Below are 15,567 nucleotides of genomic sequence, written 5' to 3' on the forward strand. Positions count from 1 at the left end.
CATAACTACTGTCTGTCTAACCCCTTATATTTTAACTTTTTGGAGTAGATTTTCTTCATACTCTAGCACTTTTTATTTAATCTCCCATCAAATTCCTTCTTATTTATATTCAGCCCAAATGCTCTAATCTTTAAGTATCCTTTTGGATATACATTCTGGCATCCAGTATGTAAACCATCCCTCTAAACCCTGTTTTTTTTTTTCTTTTTCTTTTTCTTTTTTTTGCGGGGCAATGGGGGTTAAGGGTCACACAGCTAGTAAGTATCAAGTGTCTGAGGCTGGATTTGAACTCAGGTACTCCTGAATCCAGGGTCAGTGCTTTATCCACTGTGCCACCTAGCTTCCCCTAAGCCCTATTTTATGTGCAAATTTGACGAACATGCCACCTGTGCCCTTTGATGAGACATTAGTAAAAATGTTAACTTGAACAGAGTCAAACAAGATTCCTCACTTACTTTAGAGGACCCCCCCCAAGCCAAGTCAACATGGAATCATAAGCAATTATTCATTTTATTACATTAAAAATGTTTCAACACCTCTAATAAGGTTTGTCTACAGATTTCCTCATATTTGTTACATCTAAAAAGTTTCCAGTATGATTTATTAGATGAGAAATAAGATTTGCTAACAGGCAAATACAATTCTAAGTTGGTTAAAGGCCTTCCACATTAATTACATACAAAGAATTTTTTCTCTAGTATGGATTCTCTGATGGTTAATAACATTTTCTGTTTTTTGTTTTGTTTTTTTTTTTTTTTAGTGAGGCAATTGGGGTTAAGTGACTTGCCCAGGGTCACACAGCTAGTTAAGTATTAAGTGTCTGAGGCCGGATTTGAACTCAGGTACTCCTGACTCCAGGGCCGGTGCTCTATCCACTGCGCCATCTAGCTGCCCCCGTTAATAACATTTTCAACAATATTTGTCCCACATCCATTATACCGGGGGGTTTCCCACTAGTGCACATTCTTTAAGTACTTCCCTCTCCACTGAAGTCTTTCCCAAATTCATAGAAATGTAAATGGTCTCTCTCCAATGAGTTATGTGATTAGTAATCTGCAGAAAGCTTCTATACATTGAAAAGACTTATCTGCACTGAATTCTCTAACTTGAGTACTTTATTCTCACTAAAGACTTTTCTATATTAATTGTACAGAAAGTATCTACCCCAGTATCAGTTTGCTGATAAGAAATAATTTGTCATATGGCTGAAACCTTTCCTACATTCTTCATATTCAAAGGATTTCTCTTCAGTGTGAATCCTCTGATGGCTTTTGAGTACCACACTCTCAATGGAAGCTTTCCCACATTCACTATGTACAAAGGGTTTCTCCCTAGTATGAATTCTCTGATGGATAATAAGATTCCCCCTTTGGCTGAAGCCCTTCCCACATTCATGACAAGCAAAAGGTTTCTCTCCTGTATGAATTCTCTGATGGTTAATAAGGTGTTCCCTCCTGCTGAAGCTTTTCCCACATTCATTACATTCAAAGGGTTTCTCACCAGTATGACTTCTCTGATGGATTTTGAGTAATTCATTTTCACTGAAGGCTTTACCACATTCACTACATGAAAAGAGTTTCTCTCCACTATGGGTTCTCTGATGATTAATAAGATGCCCTCTATGGCGGAAGGCTTTCCCACATTCATTACATTCAAAAGGTTTCTCTCCAGTGTGCATTCTTTGATGGCTTTTCAGTACTTCACTCTCACTGAAGGCTTTCCCACATTCATCACATGCAAAGGGTTTCTCCCCAATATAAGTTCTTTGGTGGATAATAAGGCTTGACCTATACCTAAAGGCTTTCCCACATTCAGTACATACAAAAGGCTTTTCCCCAGTATGAATTCTCTGATGGCTTTTGAGTATTTCACTCTGGCTGAAGGTTTTCCCACATTCATCACACACAAAGGGTTTCTCTCCAGTATGAGTTCTCTGGTGGGTAATAAGGTGTGACCGGTGCCTAAAGGCTTTCCCACATTCATTGCATGCAAAGGGTTTCTCTCCAGTATGAGTTCTCTGATGTCTAGTAAGATGTTCCCTCCTGCTAAAAGCTTTCCCACACTCACAACAAGCAAAGGGTTTCTCCCCAGTATGAGTTCTATGATGAGTGATAAGATTCGTCCTATTTCTGAAACCTTTCCCACATTCACTACATGCAAATGGTTTCTCTCCAGTATGTATTCGCTGATGGGTAATGAGATGTCCCCTCTGGCTAAATGCTTTCCCACATTCATTACATTCAAAGGGTTTCTCACCAGTATGAATTCTCTGATGGCTTTTGAGTACTACACTATCACTGAAGGATTTTCCACATTCATTACATTCAAAAGGTTTCTCTCCAGTGTGAATTCTCTGATGCCTCTTGAGTACTACACTCTCACTGAAGGATTTTCCACATTCATTACATTCAAAAGGTTTCTCCCCACTATGAGTCCTCTGATGGGTTTTAAGGCTAGAATTATACCTAAATGCTTTTCCACATTTATTACATGCAAAGGGTTTCTCTCCTGTATGAATTCTTTGATGGTTTCTGAGTACTTCGCTCTTACTGAAGGCTTTTCCACATTCTTCACATGCAAAGGGCTTCTCCCTAATATAAATTTTTTGATGGATAATAAGGCTTGACCTATGCCTAAAGGCTTTCCCACATTTAGTACATACAAAAGGCTTTTCCCCAGTATGAATTCTCTGATGGCTTTTGAGTATTTCACGTTGGCTGAAAGCCTTCCCACATGAATTACATGCAAAGGGTTTCTCTCCAGTATGAATTCTCTGATGGGTAATAAGATGTCCCCTCTGGCTAAATGCTTTCCCACACTCATTACATTCAAAGGGTTTCTCTCCAGTATGAATTCTCTGATGGCTTTTGAGTACTACACTCTCACTGAAGGCTTTCCCACATTCATTACACACAAAAGGTTTCTTTCCTGTATGAGTCCTTTGATGGGTAAAAAGATTTGACCAGTGCTTAAAGCTTATGCCACATTCATTACATGCAAAAGATATCTCTGCGGTATGAGTTCCCTTATGTCTGGAAAGGTCATCCCTCCTGTTGAAGGTTTTTCCACATTCATTATGATGAAAGAGTTTCTCTTCAGTATGAGTTTTCTGGTGGCAAATAAGGTTTGCTTTCCAAGTAAAGTCTTTCTTACATTCATTATATGCAAAGGATTTATTTCTAATATGAATCTTTTGTTTAGTTGGGCTTCGCCTGTGGCTGAAGGCTTTCTCATATTCAGTGTGTTTAATATGTGCTAACTTACTTCCATCATGTATTCTATAAAATTTAACTACATCTGAGTGGTAACTGAAGGGCTTCCTGCATTTGTAATACTTGGAAAGGTTCCTCCCTAAAGAAAGTGTATTACATGTAATTAGGTCAGGATAATTCTGGAAGCTCATTCCATGTGTCTTATATTGATGGAGACATTTTCCCATCGTCTCTCTGCACAGTGAAATCAAGATTGACCTCAGACTCAAATTTCTCCCAAATGGAGAACAGTGAGGTAGGACCATTTTATTAAAAGTTGTTCTGGGAGTGACTGTTACTTGTCTGGATTGTCTCTCCTGCTTGTACTTCTGTTTCTCCAAAGAAACATCACATTCCCTAGCTTCTCCTATCTTGCAATGCCTGACTACCATATCCTTAGGCAGCCTTTTCTTGAATGATGCTCCCATGCAAACGCCCTGTATCAGACTTGAATCCTTGCTTTCAAACCTGTTCTCATGAAGGAAATCTGAAAGAAATAAGAGACAAAAGGTCACTAGTTACTGTTAGCTTTGGCGGGAGAAAGGAATTCTCTTTAGAGCAAGTTTTAGTTTCTCTCTTGTCTACCAAGGAGAATGGTGTTCAAGCTGGACCAAGTAGAGAAGAACCACAGCTTGAGGGAACTGAAGTCAAAGGTGGGAGGAGACACTAACATGTATCTGGGTACCTAGGACTAAATGAACATAAACCTGGGTGCCCAGGACTAAATGATATAGATCTTAGAGAAATGAAAGCAAATTTAGATGTCATTAAAAACAACTCGGGGAAAAACAAAATTATTTTCTGCAGAATAGAAGAGTGGAAAACCACATAGAAATGGGAAAAACTAGCTCAGAAAATTCTTCACCTAGAAATATATTTAACTTGGAATCTATACAGATAAAATGAACAGATCTGGGGAGAACCTAGGAATTGATGGGCTCTTCCAAAATTGTTTAGAACAAAATAATAGAATCAGTATAGTTTAGTGACTTTTTTTTTAATTTCAAAAAATTTTGTAAATAGTTTCAATAAAAATCTATTGACTATGAAAATGGAGTAAACATAAAATTCAAATCATAGAAATCTATTATTACCCATCTGCAATAAAGGGCAAGATGATTTCAAAAGCAACCAAGAAGAAAGGAATGCACAGTAAATTTCAACTTGATTTACAAAATGTTTTCTATAAATATAAGAAATTACAAAAGCCAAAATTGGATGGTACAGCTTAAATCAGTTCCTCACCACGTGGACCAACACCCCCAGACTAACATCCTTTAGAAAGTCTCGTTATGGGCAAATATCCTATCACCAGATTGACTCATCTCCTTCCAATACATAGTGGATTGATTATTAATTCATATGGAGCAGCTAGGTGGCACAGTAGATGGAGCACTAGCCCCAGAGTCAAGAGGACCTGAGCTCAAATCTCACCTCAGACACTTACTCATGACCCTGGGCAAATCACTTAACCCCAATTGCTTTAAACATCTTCTCTAGTTGTCCTGATCTATATCTTGCCACTGGACACAGATGACTCTGGAAGAGAGAGGGAGGTTGGTGACCTTGCACAGCGTTTCCTCACTTAAATCCAATTCAGTGCAAGTCATGCCATCACCCTGATGTCTTGGTCCTCTTTGAGAATGAAGGACAAAGGACAAACAACAACAATTATTCATAATAAACTGGCTAAGTGGGGCAGCTAGGTGGCTCAGTGGATAAAACACCAGCCCTGGATTCAGGAGGACCTGAGTTCAAATCCGGCCTCAGACACTTGACACTTACTAGCTGTGTGACCCTGGGCAAGTCACTTAACCCTCATTACCCCACCAAAAATAAATAAATAAATAAAAATAAGCTGACTAAGCTTTATTAACATAATACAAAATAAAGTAGGGTATTAATTTTCAATTTCACAGATTAAAGGTGTCATTTTCACTAAACTAGGGCCTCATTTAAAAAAAATTATCAATAACTTGAATGAAATCACATTCACAGGGCAGCTAGGTGGCGCAGTAGATAGAGCACCGGCCCTGGATTCAAGAGTACCTGAGTTCAAATCCGGCCTGAGACACTTGACACTTAACTAGCTGTGTGACCCTGGGCAAGTCACTTAACCCCAACTGCCTCACAAAAAAAAAAAAAGAAAGAAAGAAAGAAAGAAATCACATTCATAGCCAGTGTAATTTGCAAATAATGCAAAGCTTAGAGGGATAGCTAACAATATAGATAGGTTAGAATCCAAAGAGATGCTAAAAAGGTAAATCAATGGGTTTGAAATTAGTAAAAACATAATAGTGATAAAAGTAAAGTCCTATATTTTAATTCAGAAACATCTCAGCAAAGATAAAATATGGGAGGGATATCTAAATTGTAGTTCATCTGATAAAGGTCCAGTCATTTTAGTTCCATAGAAGCTTGCTCAATTTAAGTTAAGCACTGTACATGGCAGCCAATAAAGCTGATATTATCTTTGGTTAAAAAGGAGTCATAGATGGGGGGCAGCTAGGTGGCACAATGGATAGAGCACCGGCCCTGGATTCAGGAGTACTTGAGTTAAAATCCGGCCTCAGACACTTGACACTTACTAGCTGTGTGAGCCTGGGCAAGTCACTTAACCCCCATTGCCCTGCAAAAAAAAAAAAGAGGTGATGGGGAGGGTGGGGAGGGAAGGCAAATATAGGAAGGGAGGAGCAGGGCTTGAGACAGGGATGCCCAAAAAAAGAGCAAAAGAAAAACTGCTAATGAAGAATTAAAAGAATGCAAGGGGAGCAGAAAGAGGTTCAGGAGATATAAGTAGCCAATGTACTAATTTGATTTTATACTTTTTAAGAAAGAAACTAATGGGACATATTGGAGGTTCACAGTTTCATAAACAACCTTTTTTCTATTCTTTTATATATGGATATGTTAATCTTTATTGGTATTTGTGAAATTCAGAAAAAAAACTAAATTTAAAAGAAAAAAATCAAGGTGAGGAGAATAAGGCTTGACTAAAGATTTCAAAAACATTTGGAAAGGAACACGAATTAGCAACAGCCATAAGAAGGTTGTTCAAATGCTCCAATAATTGTAAAAATTCAACTGAAAACCCCCTAAAGATAAAACATAAAATCTGCGAAGTTCAAAGGGAAATTACAGACTGTGGTGTCAGGGGGGCTGTGGAGATGTAGCCATGGTATTATCCAACTGGCAGAACTCTGAAATGGTGCAGTCTTTTCTGAAAAGCAACAAAGCCATTAATAATAAGAGGGAAAAAAACTCAGTGGTCATATTGTGGGATTTAGTGATGCTGTGACAAAAGTGAGGCAACAGAATGGTTCAAGGCAGAAGCTGCCTGGGGTGACTCACTCACCTGGACAAAGGCCTCTGTGAATCTCTCCCTTGGACCTCCATGGTGCTTCTCTCTCCAACAGGGAGATCACGTCCAGTATGCAAACAGGAATTCCTACACAGAGGGAGATAAATGAGAAACTGAAGGAGACAGGAAGGTGTCTGGGGGTTCATGGAAAAGTTCTTCATGGAAAATCCGGCAGCTAGCAAATCAGCGAGAGCAGTACGGAGGCTTTTTGGCGTGTCTGCTTTTGTGTTGTGTATCTCCAGGGAGGAAGATGTGTCACAGTGCCAGGTCCAAGAACTTGTCCATCTGCACTGACTGTTCACAGGGGTGGACAAGCTCTGGAGGTTGCCATCCAAATGCGTGTAGAACCATCCTTTATCCGCTTGTTTTTTCCTCTGTGGATGAAAAGGCCAAACCATTGAGTGCTTATCGACCTCTTTCAGAAGGCTCTAAAATACTGCAAAGATTGATGTGGTCAGCACAGCGTCCTCCACTGAGGGAGGACCTCACTGTCTTCTGTCACAGTGGTACCTTTGGGGAATTGCTAAGTTCTTTCTCTGACCCCAGAAGATAGACTCATTCTTTTCCATACCAACCAGCATAGTTGTAATAGGAGGAATAAGACAATCTAGAAAGAACTAAACGTGAACATTGCATGGAGGGCAATGAACAAGCTAATTAATGGAGGGTTTGAATAACCCGTGACACATAACCAAGGAGGAAGTCACAAAACTGGATAAAGTACGTCCTAAGGACATGCATAGGAAAATGAGAAGAGAGGGAAAGGCAACAGACGGACAAGGTAAGTATTCTACTCATAATGTCCAGGGAGGGGAGGTGGCCTCCAGCATTTGTGGAGGGGACCCCTGTCGGCCACTCTATGGGAGGACGTGGCAAATTGGACACAGGATGGCCATGCATGGATGGTTTATAATGTACATCACCAGGCAGACTTTACAAAGCAGAGAACTGCTTGAGTATGGGTCACAGATCTAAATTATGCTCTGAAAGTAAACAAGTTGACTGGAGCCACTTTCTGTTAAGAAATTAAGACCTTTAGGGGCAGCTAGGTGGTGCAGTGGATAAAGCACCGGCCCTGGATTCAGGAGGACCTGAATTCAAATCCGGCCACAGACACTTGACACTTAACTAGCTGTGTGACCCTGGGCATGTCACTTAACCCCCATTGCCCCGCCAAAAAAAAAAAGAAATTAAGACCTTTTCTCCAATCTTAGTTGAGATTCAGGGATCTCAGTCACTTGATGGGTACTTAATAAGCACCTGTTATGCACCAGGTACTAGGGCAGGCAGTGCTGACATAAAGAACACAAGAATCAATGCCAAGGAGTAGCTTTCATTCAATGGAAGAGAACAACATATATGTATATGAGTAAATAAAATATAGGTAACCCCCCCCCAAAAAAGCAAACCCAAGGTAATTTTGGGACAAAGACACTGGCAGCAGTAGGGATCAGGAAGGGCATCACTGAGGAGGTGGCTGGCCCCTGAGCTAGGTCACACAGAGGTGTGGAAAGAGAGATGGGGGTTGTACTGTGGGAGGACAGGAAGTAAGGCAGGCACACAGGAGGAAGTGCCTAACAAATGTTTACTGACCAACTGATCAATCGGAGGAAGTAGAATAACGTGTGATGAGCCTGGAAAGGAAGCCTGAAGTCGGGTTGGAAAAGGCTTTGGACACCACGGGTTTCTATAAGTGATTCTAGGGAGTCCTTGGTGCTTCCTGAACCACAAGAGGGATGAGGTCTGACCCATTAACTTTCTTCTAACTTGAGACTTTAAAAAAAAATTAACCCAAAAGGTCTAGGGAAAGGGCTCCCAAGGGAAGAATGTGTGTGTTGTGGGGGGAAGCGGCCTTATCATCCCCCTGGTAATTCAGGAAGAGCCGGTGGCCTAAGAGTCCCAGAGGTAGAGAGGAGACAGCCTGAGTGTCAGCACAGGCGATGACGGGGTTTCCATCTGTACAAGCTCACTGGGGCCTACAGAACAGATAGGATCTGGGCCTCTTCTTCCCATACGATAACTGCCAATATTCTTGCACAACAAACAAGCCAACGCTCAGTGGAGCTTCTCAGACCCACAGCAAGGAAGATGCAATGACACCCTGGAGCAAGTTCTGAGTCACAGGGACAGTAGCCCTTACCTAGGAAGACGAGGTTCTCATAGGTCTCCCACATCACATCCCTGTACAGGGCCCTCTGGGCAGGTGCTAGACATCTCCACTCCTCCCCACTGAAGTCCACAGCCACGTCCCTGAATGTCACTGATGCCTGGATCAAACATATTCCTGCTTAACCAAGGATGCTACTTCCAAACATTTCTCGATTCCTTATATGCCTCAATTTATGCTAGACTCAGTAGCATATACATCATTTCCCCAAAGTGCTCACATTCATCTTTTTGGGGGGGGGGGCAATAAGGGTTAAGTGACTTGCCCAGGGTCACGCAGCTAGTAAGTTTCAAGTATCTGAAGCTGAATTTGAACTCAGGTCCTCCTGACTCCAGGTCCCGTGATTTATCCACTGTGCCACCTAGCTGCCCCTAGGTTGTGTATGGTTTTGAGAAAACCACATTGATGACAGACTCACAAAAAAGAGTATTTGGGATGCCTCCTACAGATAATCCTTTGTATGATGGGCCCTGGGGAGGAGAGATTCCATGGTGGGAGCAAACATAGTCTCCTTTGAAATTTTGCTTTTACAATGATCCAAAAGACTCATGGTAGAAAATGCTCTCCACATTCAGAAAAAGAACTATGGAGTCTGAATGCTGAGTGAAGCAGACTATTTCTACTTTTGCTGTTGCTTTTTTGTTATTCTTGTTTATTCTTTCTTGAGTCTTTTTTTCCTTTGGTTCTGATTCTTCTCCTAGAACATGACTAATGTGGGAATATGTTTAACATGATTGTAATGCATAACCTTTAAAAAAAACAAAACAAAACTTTGCTTGGTGTAATAATCAGGGACTCATCCAAAAAAAAGTCTTTCTGTTGTCATATCAACCAAGTAATCTCATATAACCTTACCACTCTCCTGGTTCTCAATGGCACTGTTAAAAAGTCGGGCAGCACAAACTGAACAGAACTTTCCAGAGTAGCATCCCTGTGTCCACAATGCCCGGCACATAGAAAGAACTTAATTATGTTAAAATGAAGGTAAAAGGGGAAGCTAGGTGGTGCAGTGGATAGAGTACTGGCCCTGAATTCAGGAGGACCTGAGTTCAAATCCAACTTCAGGCACTTGACACTAGCTGTGTGACCCTGGGCAAGTCACTTAACCCCAATTGCCCCGCAAAAAAAAAAAAAAGGGTAAAAAATCTTAAGCGTTAGGAGGGACCCTTCAGGTCAACTAGCCCAACTTTTAAACTCACATCTAAAACCAATTTTTTGTTTGTTTGGTTTTTAATTTTAATTGTATTTTAAATTTCTTTTTTCTTTTTTTTTTTTGGACTCACATTTAAATGTTGAAGTCCCATCACTCACAACTGGTTTTCAAATTATATACATTTATTCTAAAATCTGCTGTTTTGTATAATGGAGACACTCCAGTTCTGTGGATTTACCTTCTCTGTGCCATGAATCAAGAGAGCCAGACGATTCTGGAGAAGAATCACTAAGGCTAGGGAGCCTAAAAGGTACTTGGGTGAACATTGAAGATTATAGAAAGAAATGTTACACTGAGCGGGGAGAGAAAGTAAACTCAAACTCACCTGAATTCTCACTGTCAGGAAGCCAGAGTTCATTCCCTCCTCATGTCGTGTAGGCTGAGCTGGACAAGGAGAGGGAAGTTATGGGGGAATCAACCCTGCCTTATGGCTGCTAATCAAAGCCTTCACTGACACCCTGGACCCCCTCTCCACTGTCTATCCCACACACTGGATCAGAGGGGCCACACATATGGGCCTCAGGTGGCCCACAATGCGGCCGATTAAAATATAGTTGGGAAAGATTTAAAAGGGAAATGGATGAGAAAAGAAAGGTGTAAAACTGAGTGATTTTCTAAGTCACTGTGTGGATCCTGATTTAGTGGCCCCCAGTTCCATTTGACTTGGACTCCCCCTAGCTATACCTGTGCCCACACGGTCCATCAGGCACCAATCACCACTGAAGAATATCCCAAGGCCATGTTTGTCTAAGCGCCCTGCACATACACACTACCCTCAGCAGGATCCTTCCTCTTCTGCCAATCTTTACAGCACTTGGATTTTAGCCACTTAATCAATGCTTAGTGACCAGAATCAAATGAAACCACCTCCCAGGCCAGGCAGTGCTGGTGGGTCACAATCTGATAACAGCCTGCACGGAAGGGTGGACAGGAGAGGAAGGCCCTAACATGGGGGCCGAAGCTGTCTTAGTTCTCCCTTCCCCTGGGTCCCTGAGGCAGCTACTTCCTCATCTCCTCCACTGAGGAGGTTCCATCCCCCCAGTCTGAGACACTCACCTCCTCTCCCCTCTGGCACCAGCACCAGCTCTGCCATGGTCCCCGTCCTGGCTGGGCTCTCCCTGCTCTGACTGCCTGGAGTCACTGCCCCATCCACGGAGCCTGGGGCTACTCCTTCACCTCAGGTGCTGCCCTCCAGCCTGGGGGAAGATCTCAAGGGAGGAGTGGGCTCCTGGGGGTGTGTCCTCTCCACCCTTCACCTTCCAGGGAAGCTGAGGCCTGGAAGAGGAGAAGCAAGGTCACCGTAACTGGGCCCTTGTCTCTGTGGCTCAGATCCCCTTCCCCAGCTGGACCCTGTATCTCTGTTGCTTCCCACCTGGCCCTGAGGACTCAACCAGGGAGCCAGCAGGAGGGAGCCAGGAGTCATAATGGCACAGCATAACACAGGGCTCTCTAAGCCATCCATGCCCTAAACATAAGGACTGGTGGATACTATGCCACTATATAAGTGACCCTTTACTACCTCACATAGTTGGAGAAATAGGATCTAACGCGGAGGCCAGCAACCATGTGGTGCTGAACTACAGAGGCCATGGCAAAGGTTCAGGAGTCGCATGTACTGAGGTGGGGGTGGGTGGGTAAGATGACAGTTCCTCTTTCCCCAAATAGGTCAACTTTTAAACTTACTCAAAGACCCTCAAAACATGCACATATATCCCAACACGCCACAACTGTCAGGTTTATCCCTTCATCCCCTTAATGTATATGTGGGTCACACACACCAGCACATGAATGTCCATAAACACGCAGCCCACACATAGTAATTCAGGGCCTTCAGAGACAGTCATGGCTCTTAGACACAAAAATAAGTGAGTAATGAATTCCATTCAACTGAGAAATATTGACTTAAAAAGCATTGTGTAAGGGGCGGCTAGGTGGCACAGTGGATAAAAAACTGGCCTTGGATTCAGGAGGACTTGAGTTCAAATCTGGCCTCAGACACTTGACACTTACTAGCTGTGTGACCCTGGGCAAGTCACTTAACCCTCACTGCCCCAAAAACCAAAACCAAAAAAGAAAAGAAAATCAATAAAAAGCATTGCATAACATTGTGTGATCGACTATGATAGACTTGGTTCTTCTCAGTGATACAATGATCCAAGATAATTCCAAAGGCAGAAAAAAGAACTGTGGACTCTGAATACAGATTGAACCCTACTATTTCTATTTTTTTTCTTTTTTGAGGTTTTTCCCCTTTTTCTGATTCTTCTTTTACAACACGAATAATGCAGAAATATGTTTAATGTGATTGTACATATATAACCTACATTAGATTGCTTTCTGTCTTAGGGAAGAGGGAAGGAAGGAAAAAAATTTGGAACTAGGAATCTTATAAAAACAAATGTTGAAAACTAAAATAAAATTTAAAAATACTAAAAAGAAAGAAAGAAAGAGAAAGAGAGAGGGAGAGAGAAAGAAAGGAAGGAAGGAAGGAAGGAAGGAAGGAAGGAAGGAAGGAAGGAAGGAAGGAAGGAAGGAAGGAAGGAAGGAAGGAAGGAAGGAAGGAAGGAAGAGCACTATGTAGCTGACACCACAGGAGAAACAAGGAAGGCCTTGGGACCTAGTATAGGCGTCAAGTAAATACCAGAACGATGGCCAACAGGTGAGCACTTTTTTTGGATGTGACAATACATCCATATATCCTTCTGTGCACTGAAACTCAGTCACACAGATTTCTGAAGGACATTTCATTAGGATGAGGGACATGATTAATTTAGACCTTTATTTTATTCCAAACTTATCTCCCATCAGTATTAATCAACTTAGTGTGATTACACAGGGGTAGTGATTGTTAGCAATTATTAGTATTATACTTATCTACTAATATAGATTTAGTCAGCCAACTAACATGAGTATAGGAATCACATCTATTTATATGTATGTATATATATAATGTATATAATATATATAAATGTATCCTAGATATAGGAATAATTAGCTGATGTTGGCTAGAGTCTTTCTTTTATTAGATGCCAAACTTTAACCATGAGCTCTAAGTGCACTGTTCACTAACCTGATATAAATAATGCTCACTGGTTGTTACTGAGTTCACTTGCCTAACCACAAGTAAAGTGACTAGAGGACTTCCATCCTTCTGGCTGATGAGTGTGTGACCATGCCCTGCATGAGTGGAATGTCCTGACCTGATATGGGAAGTCCCCCAAATTATGTCTGTATCTCTAGGTCAGCCTCTCTTGCTCAGAATGAGGAGGGGCCCACCTTGTGACCACTTCGTTAGCAGAGATGACCCTTGCCCTGCCCCCTCTCTGACCCCCCCCCATCATTTCTGTTCCTCCTGGAGGGTCCAAATCAAGGTGTATCATCCAATCAAACTCAATATTTCCCTTTGCCTCTTCTGTGGGGCATCTCAGGTCCTGAGGAAACTCTGAAGTCCACTTCGTTAGAGGGGGCCGAGGATGCGATAATAAGGGGCCTTCATGCTATGTCCAGAAGATTGGACAATTTTGGACCCCACAAGGATGCGCGCCCATTCTCTGTCATGAGGGACATGATTCTTAGTTATCCGATTAAAAAAAGCAAAACTGACCAACATCAGTTTCTTTCAAAATGAACAAATTAAGAAAACTACAAATGAAAGAGATTCTCTGAACTAAACTATTACCTCTAAACAATACCCTCTGGATCTTCTTTTCTTGTCTAAAAATATCTTTGCAGATGAACTCCAGGGCTCCAGTGGGTCCAGGGTGGAGTCCCAGACAAGGGGCCAAAGGGCTGACCACCTGCCGGATATTCTGGTCATCATCTCAGCTGACCCCCTGCAGCTGCCCATGAGGACATGGGCTCCTTGAAGGCAGGGCTGTCTTGCTTGTCTGTGATGCCCCACCCCCCCAGCAAGGGCTGGGCACAGAGCAGGCACTGATTACATCCCTCCTCCTTGCCTGTGCCCCCAGGAGAACAAGGCCCAAGCTTCAGCCGGGGAGTCTCCCCAACACTGGCCTTCTCAGTGATCAGGACCCTCTGACCCCGGCCGGGGCCCCTGTATGCCCTCGGCTTCCTTGGGGCCCGAGTTCGAATGCCACCTTCTTCCCGCGTCTTCGCCTCCCACCCGGCTCCCACAAGGGACTTCCCTTCCATTCATCTTGTTGGGGCCATGTTTTGCTCGGACCCCCCCCCCTCCGGTTTTGGCCTCTTTGTAATCTCAGTCCCTGGCACAGCCCCTAGCATACAGTGAGCTCTTAACAAATGCTTGTTGACTGGCTGCCAGAATGGGGGCGGGGCTAAAGTGGGGAGGGTGAGCTCAGTGAGTAAATGGGGGGGGGGGTTCAGGTTCAAGGCCACATGTGGAAGTGACCCTGGTGCATCTGCTGGAGGTACCAGGAGGGGAGGAGGCACGTGGCACCTCGAGGCCACACTCGGAGTCCCTCCTCCCCCAACACTCATGCTGGGGTATTTACGCGTATTTACACGGGACTTTCACACGCAAAAACAAACACCTATTCTCGCACGTGTGCAGTCACATACCCACGCGCGACCACAGAAAGGAGGGAAAAGACAGGGAAGCTGAGTCCGCGCGTGCCACTGACTCCCCACCCTAACCCAGGCGCTCCCAGCAGGGGGTCGGGTGGGGGGGGGCGCCGAGCCAGCCTCGCGCGTGCGCGGTGCCTCCGGTTGACACCTTGAGCCCTCCCAGCAGGACTAGGGGAAGGGGGAGAGCGGAGCTGGGGCCGCGCGTGCGCACTCCCTCCGAGCTCACTCACCTCTCAGCTCCAGGGTCCACGGTAGGGACAGAGGGAGGCGGAGCGGACCCTGCGGCGGGACGAGGCGGAGACAGTCTCATTAGAGAGATTGCGGCCTCCCACCACGCAGTCCTGAACGGTCATTCCCACAATGCATCGCGCTCTGCGGCACTGAGCCAAGACTGGGAGACAAGGGGGCCAAAACCCGGCATGGCCTAGGGGTGCGTTCTGGGAGATGTAGTCCGGAAGCAGGAAGGCGCCCCAGCCCCTGGGAGCTTTGGGGGTGCAGCCCGGGTACCAGACTCCATTCTCCAGAAAGTATCGAGGCCCTCCCTTCTGGAGAAGAGTCGCCTTGTCTCAGTTTCCTCGTCTGTAAAATGACCCTTATCAACGCTGGGTTATTCATAGGCTTGGGTTGATCGGGATAAATTGGATTAATTTGGGGCATGGGGTTAGGCGGGGTGGCATGGTGCCAGGTGTTATGGGGGAAAATGGGTACAGGGTTGGTTTAGGGGTTGGGGTTCTTAGGAATTCTTCTTTAAAGAATTACACCCTTTTGCACACAAAAGCAGTTAGAATAAGATGGGCAAGAGAAGGGGGGGAAGGGAAACCAAGAGAAATCCTTGGACTTCTCTTGGGGAGATAGGTATGGAACAAAGCACGGGGCTCTGAGGTACCAATCTCCTCCAGCACGCGACCTGAAGGTACTTTTATAGGGGACTGATGGGGGTGTGACCATCTGCCTGTGGAAAGTTCCTTTAGTGAGGGAGGACCATCCCCCACTGGTGGTGACTGGAGGAATTGGGTGAGGGGTGGCTACA

General features: G+C 43.9%; 1 protein-coding gene across 3 annotated transcripts; it reads right to left on the minus strand.

Moving 5' to 3' along the window:
- Positions 1-434: 434 nt before the first annotated feature.
- Positions 435-14,961, minus strand: LOC122725951 (oocyte zinc finger protein XlCOF6-like). Of its 3 annotated transcripts, XM_043963317.1 has the most exons (6): positions 14,768-14,961; positions 11,049-11,267; positions 10,318-10,376; positions 8,753-8,879; positions 6,607-6,699; positions 441-3,738 (listed from the first exon to the last, which is right to left on the minus strand). In XM_043963317.1, the coding sequence occupies exons 2-6, from the start codon at positions 11,083-11,085 to the stop codon at positions 1,172-1,174; spliced, it is 2,883 nt and encodes a 960-aa protein (XP_043819252.1). In that variant the 5' UTR covers positions 11,086-11,267; positions 14,768-14,961; the 3' UTR covers positions 441-1,171. The 3 variants fall into 3 exon arrangements, with proteins under 3 accessions (XP_043819253.1, XP_043819254.1, XP_043819252.1); XM_043963318.1 differs by lacking the exon at positions 8,753-8,879 and having other exon boundaries at positions 435-3,738; XM_043963319.1 differs by lacking the exons at positions 8,753-8,879; positions 10,318-10,376; positions 11,049-11,267 and having other exon boundaries at positions 435-3,738.
- Positions 14,962-15,567: the final 606 nt, after the last annotated feature.

Source organism: Dromiciops gliroides, chromosome 4 (assembly GCF_019393635.1).
Source record: "Dromiciops gliroides isolate mDroGli1 chromosome 4, mDroGli1.pri, whole genome shotgun sequence".
Classification (NCBI taxonomy): Eukaryota; Metazoa; Chordata; class Mammalia; order Microbiotheria; family Microbiotheriidae; genus Dromiciops; species Dromiciops gliroides.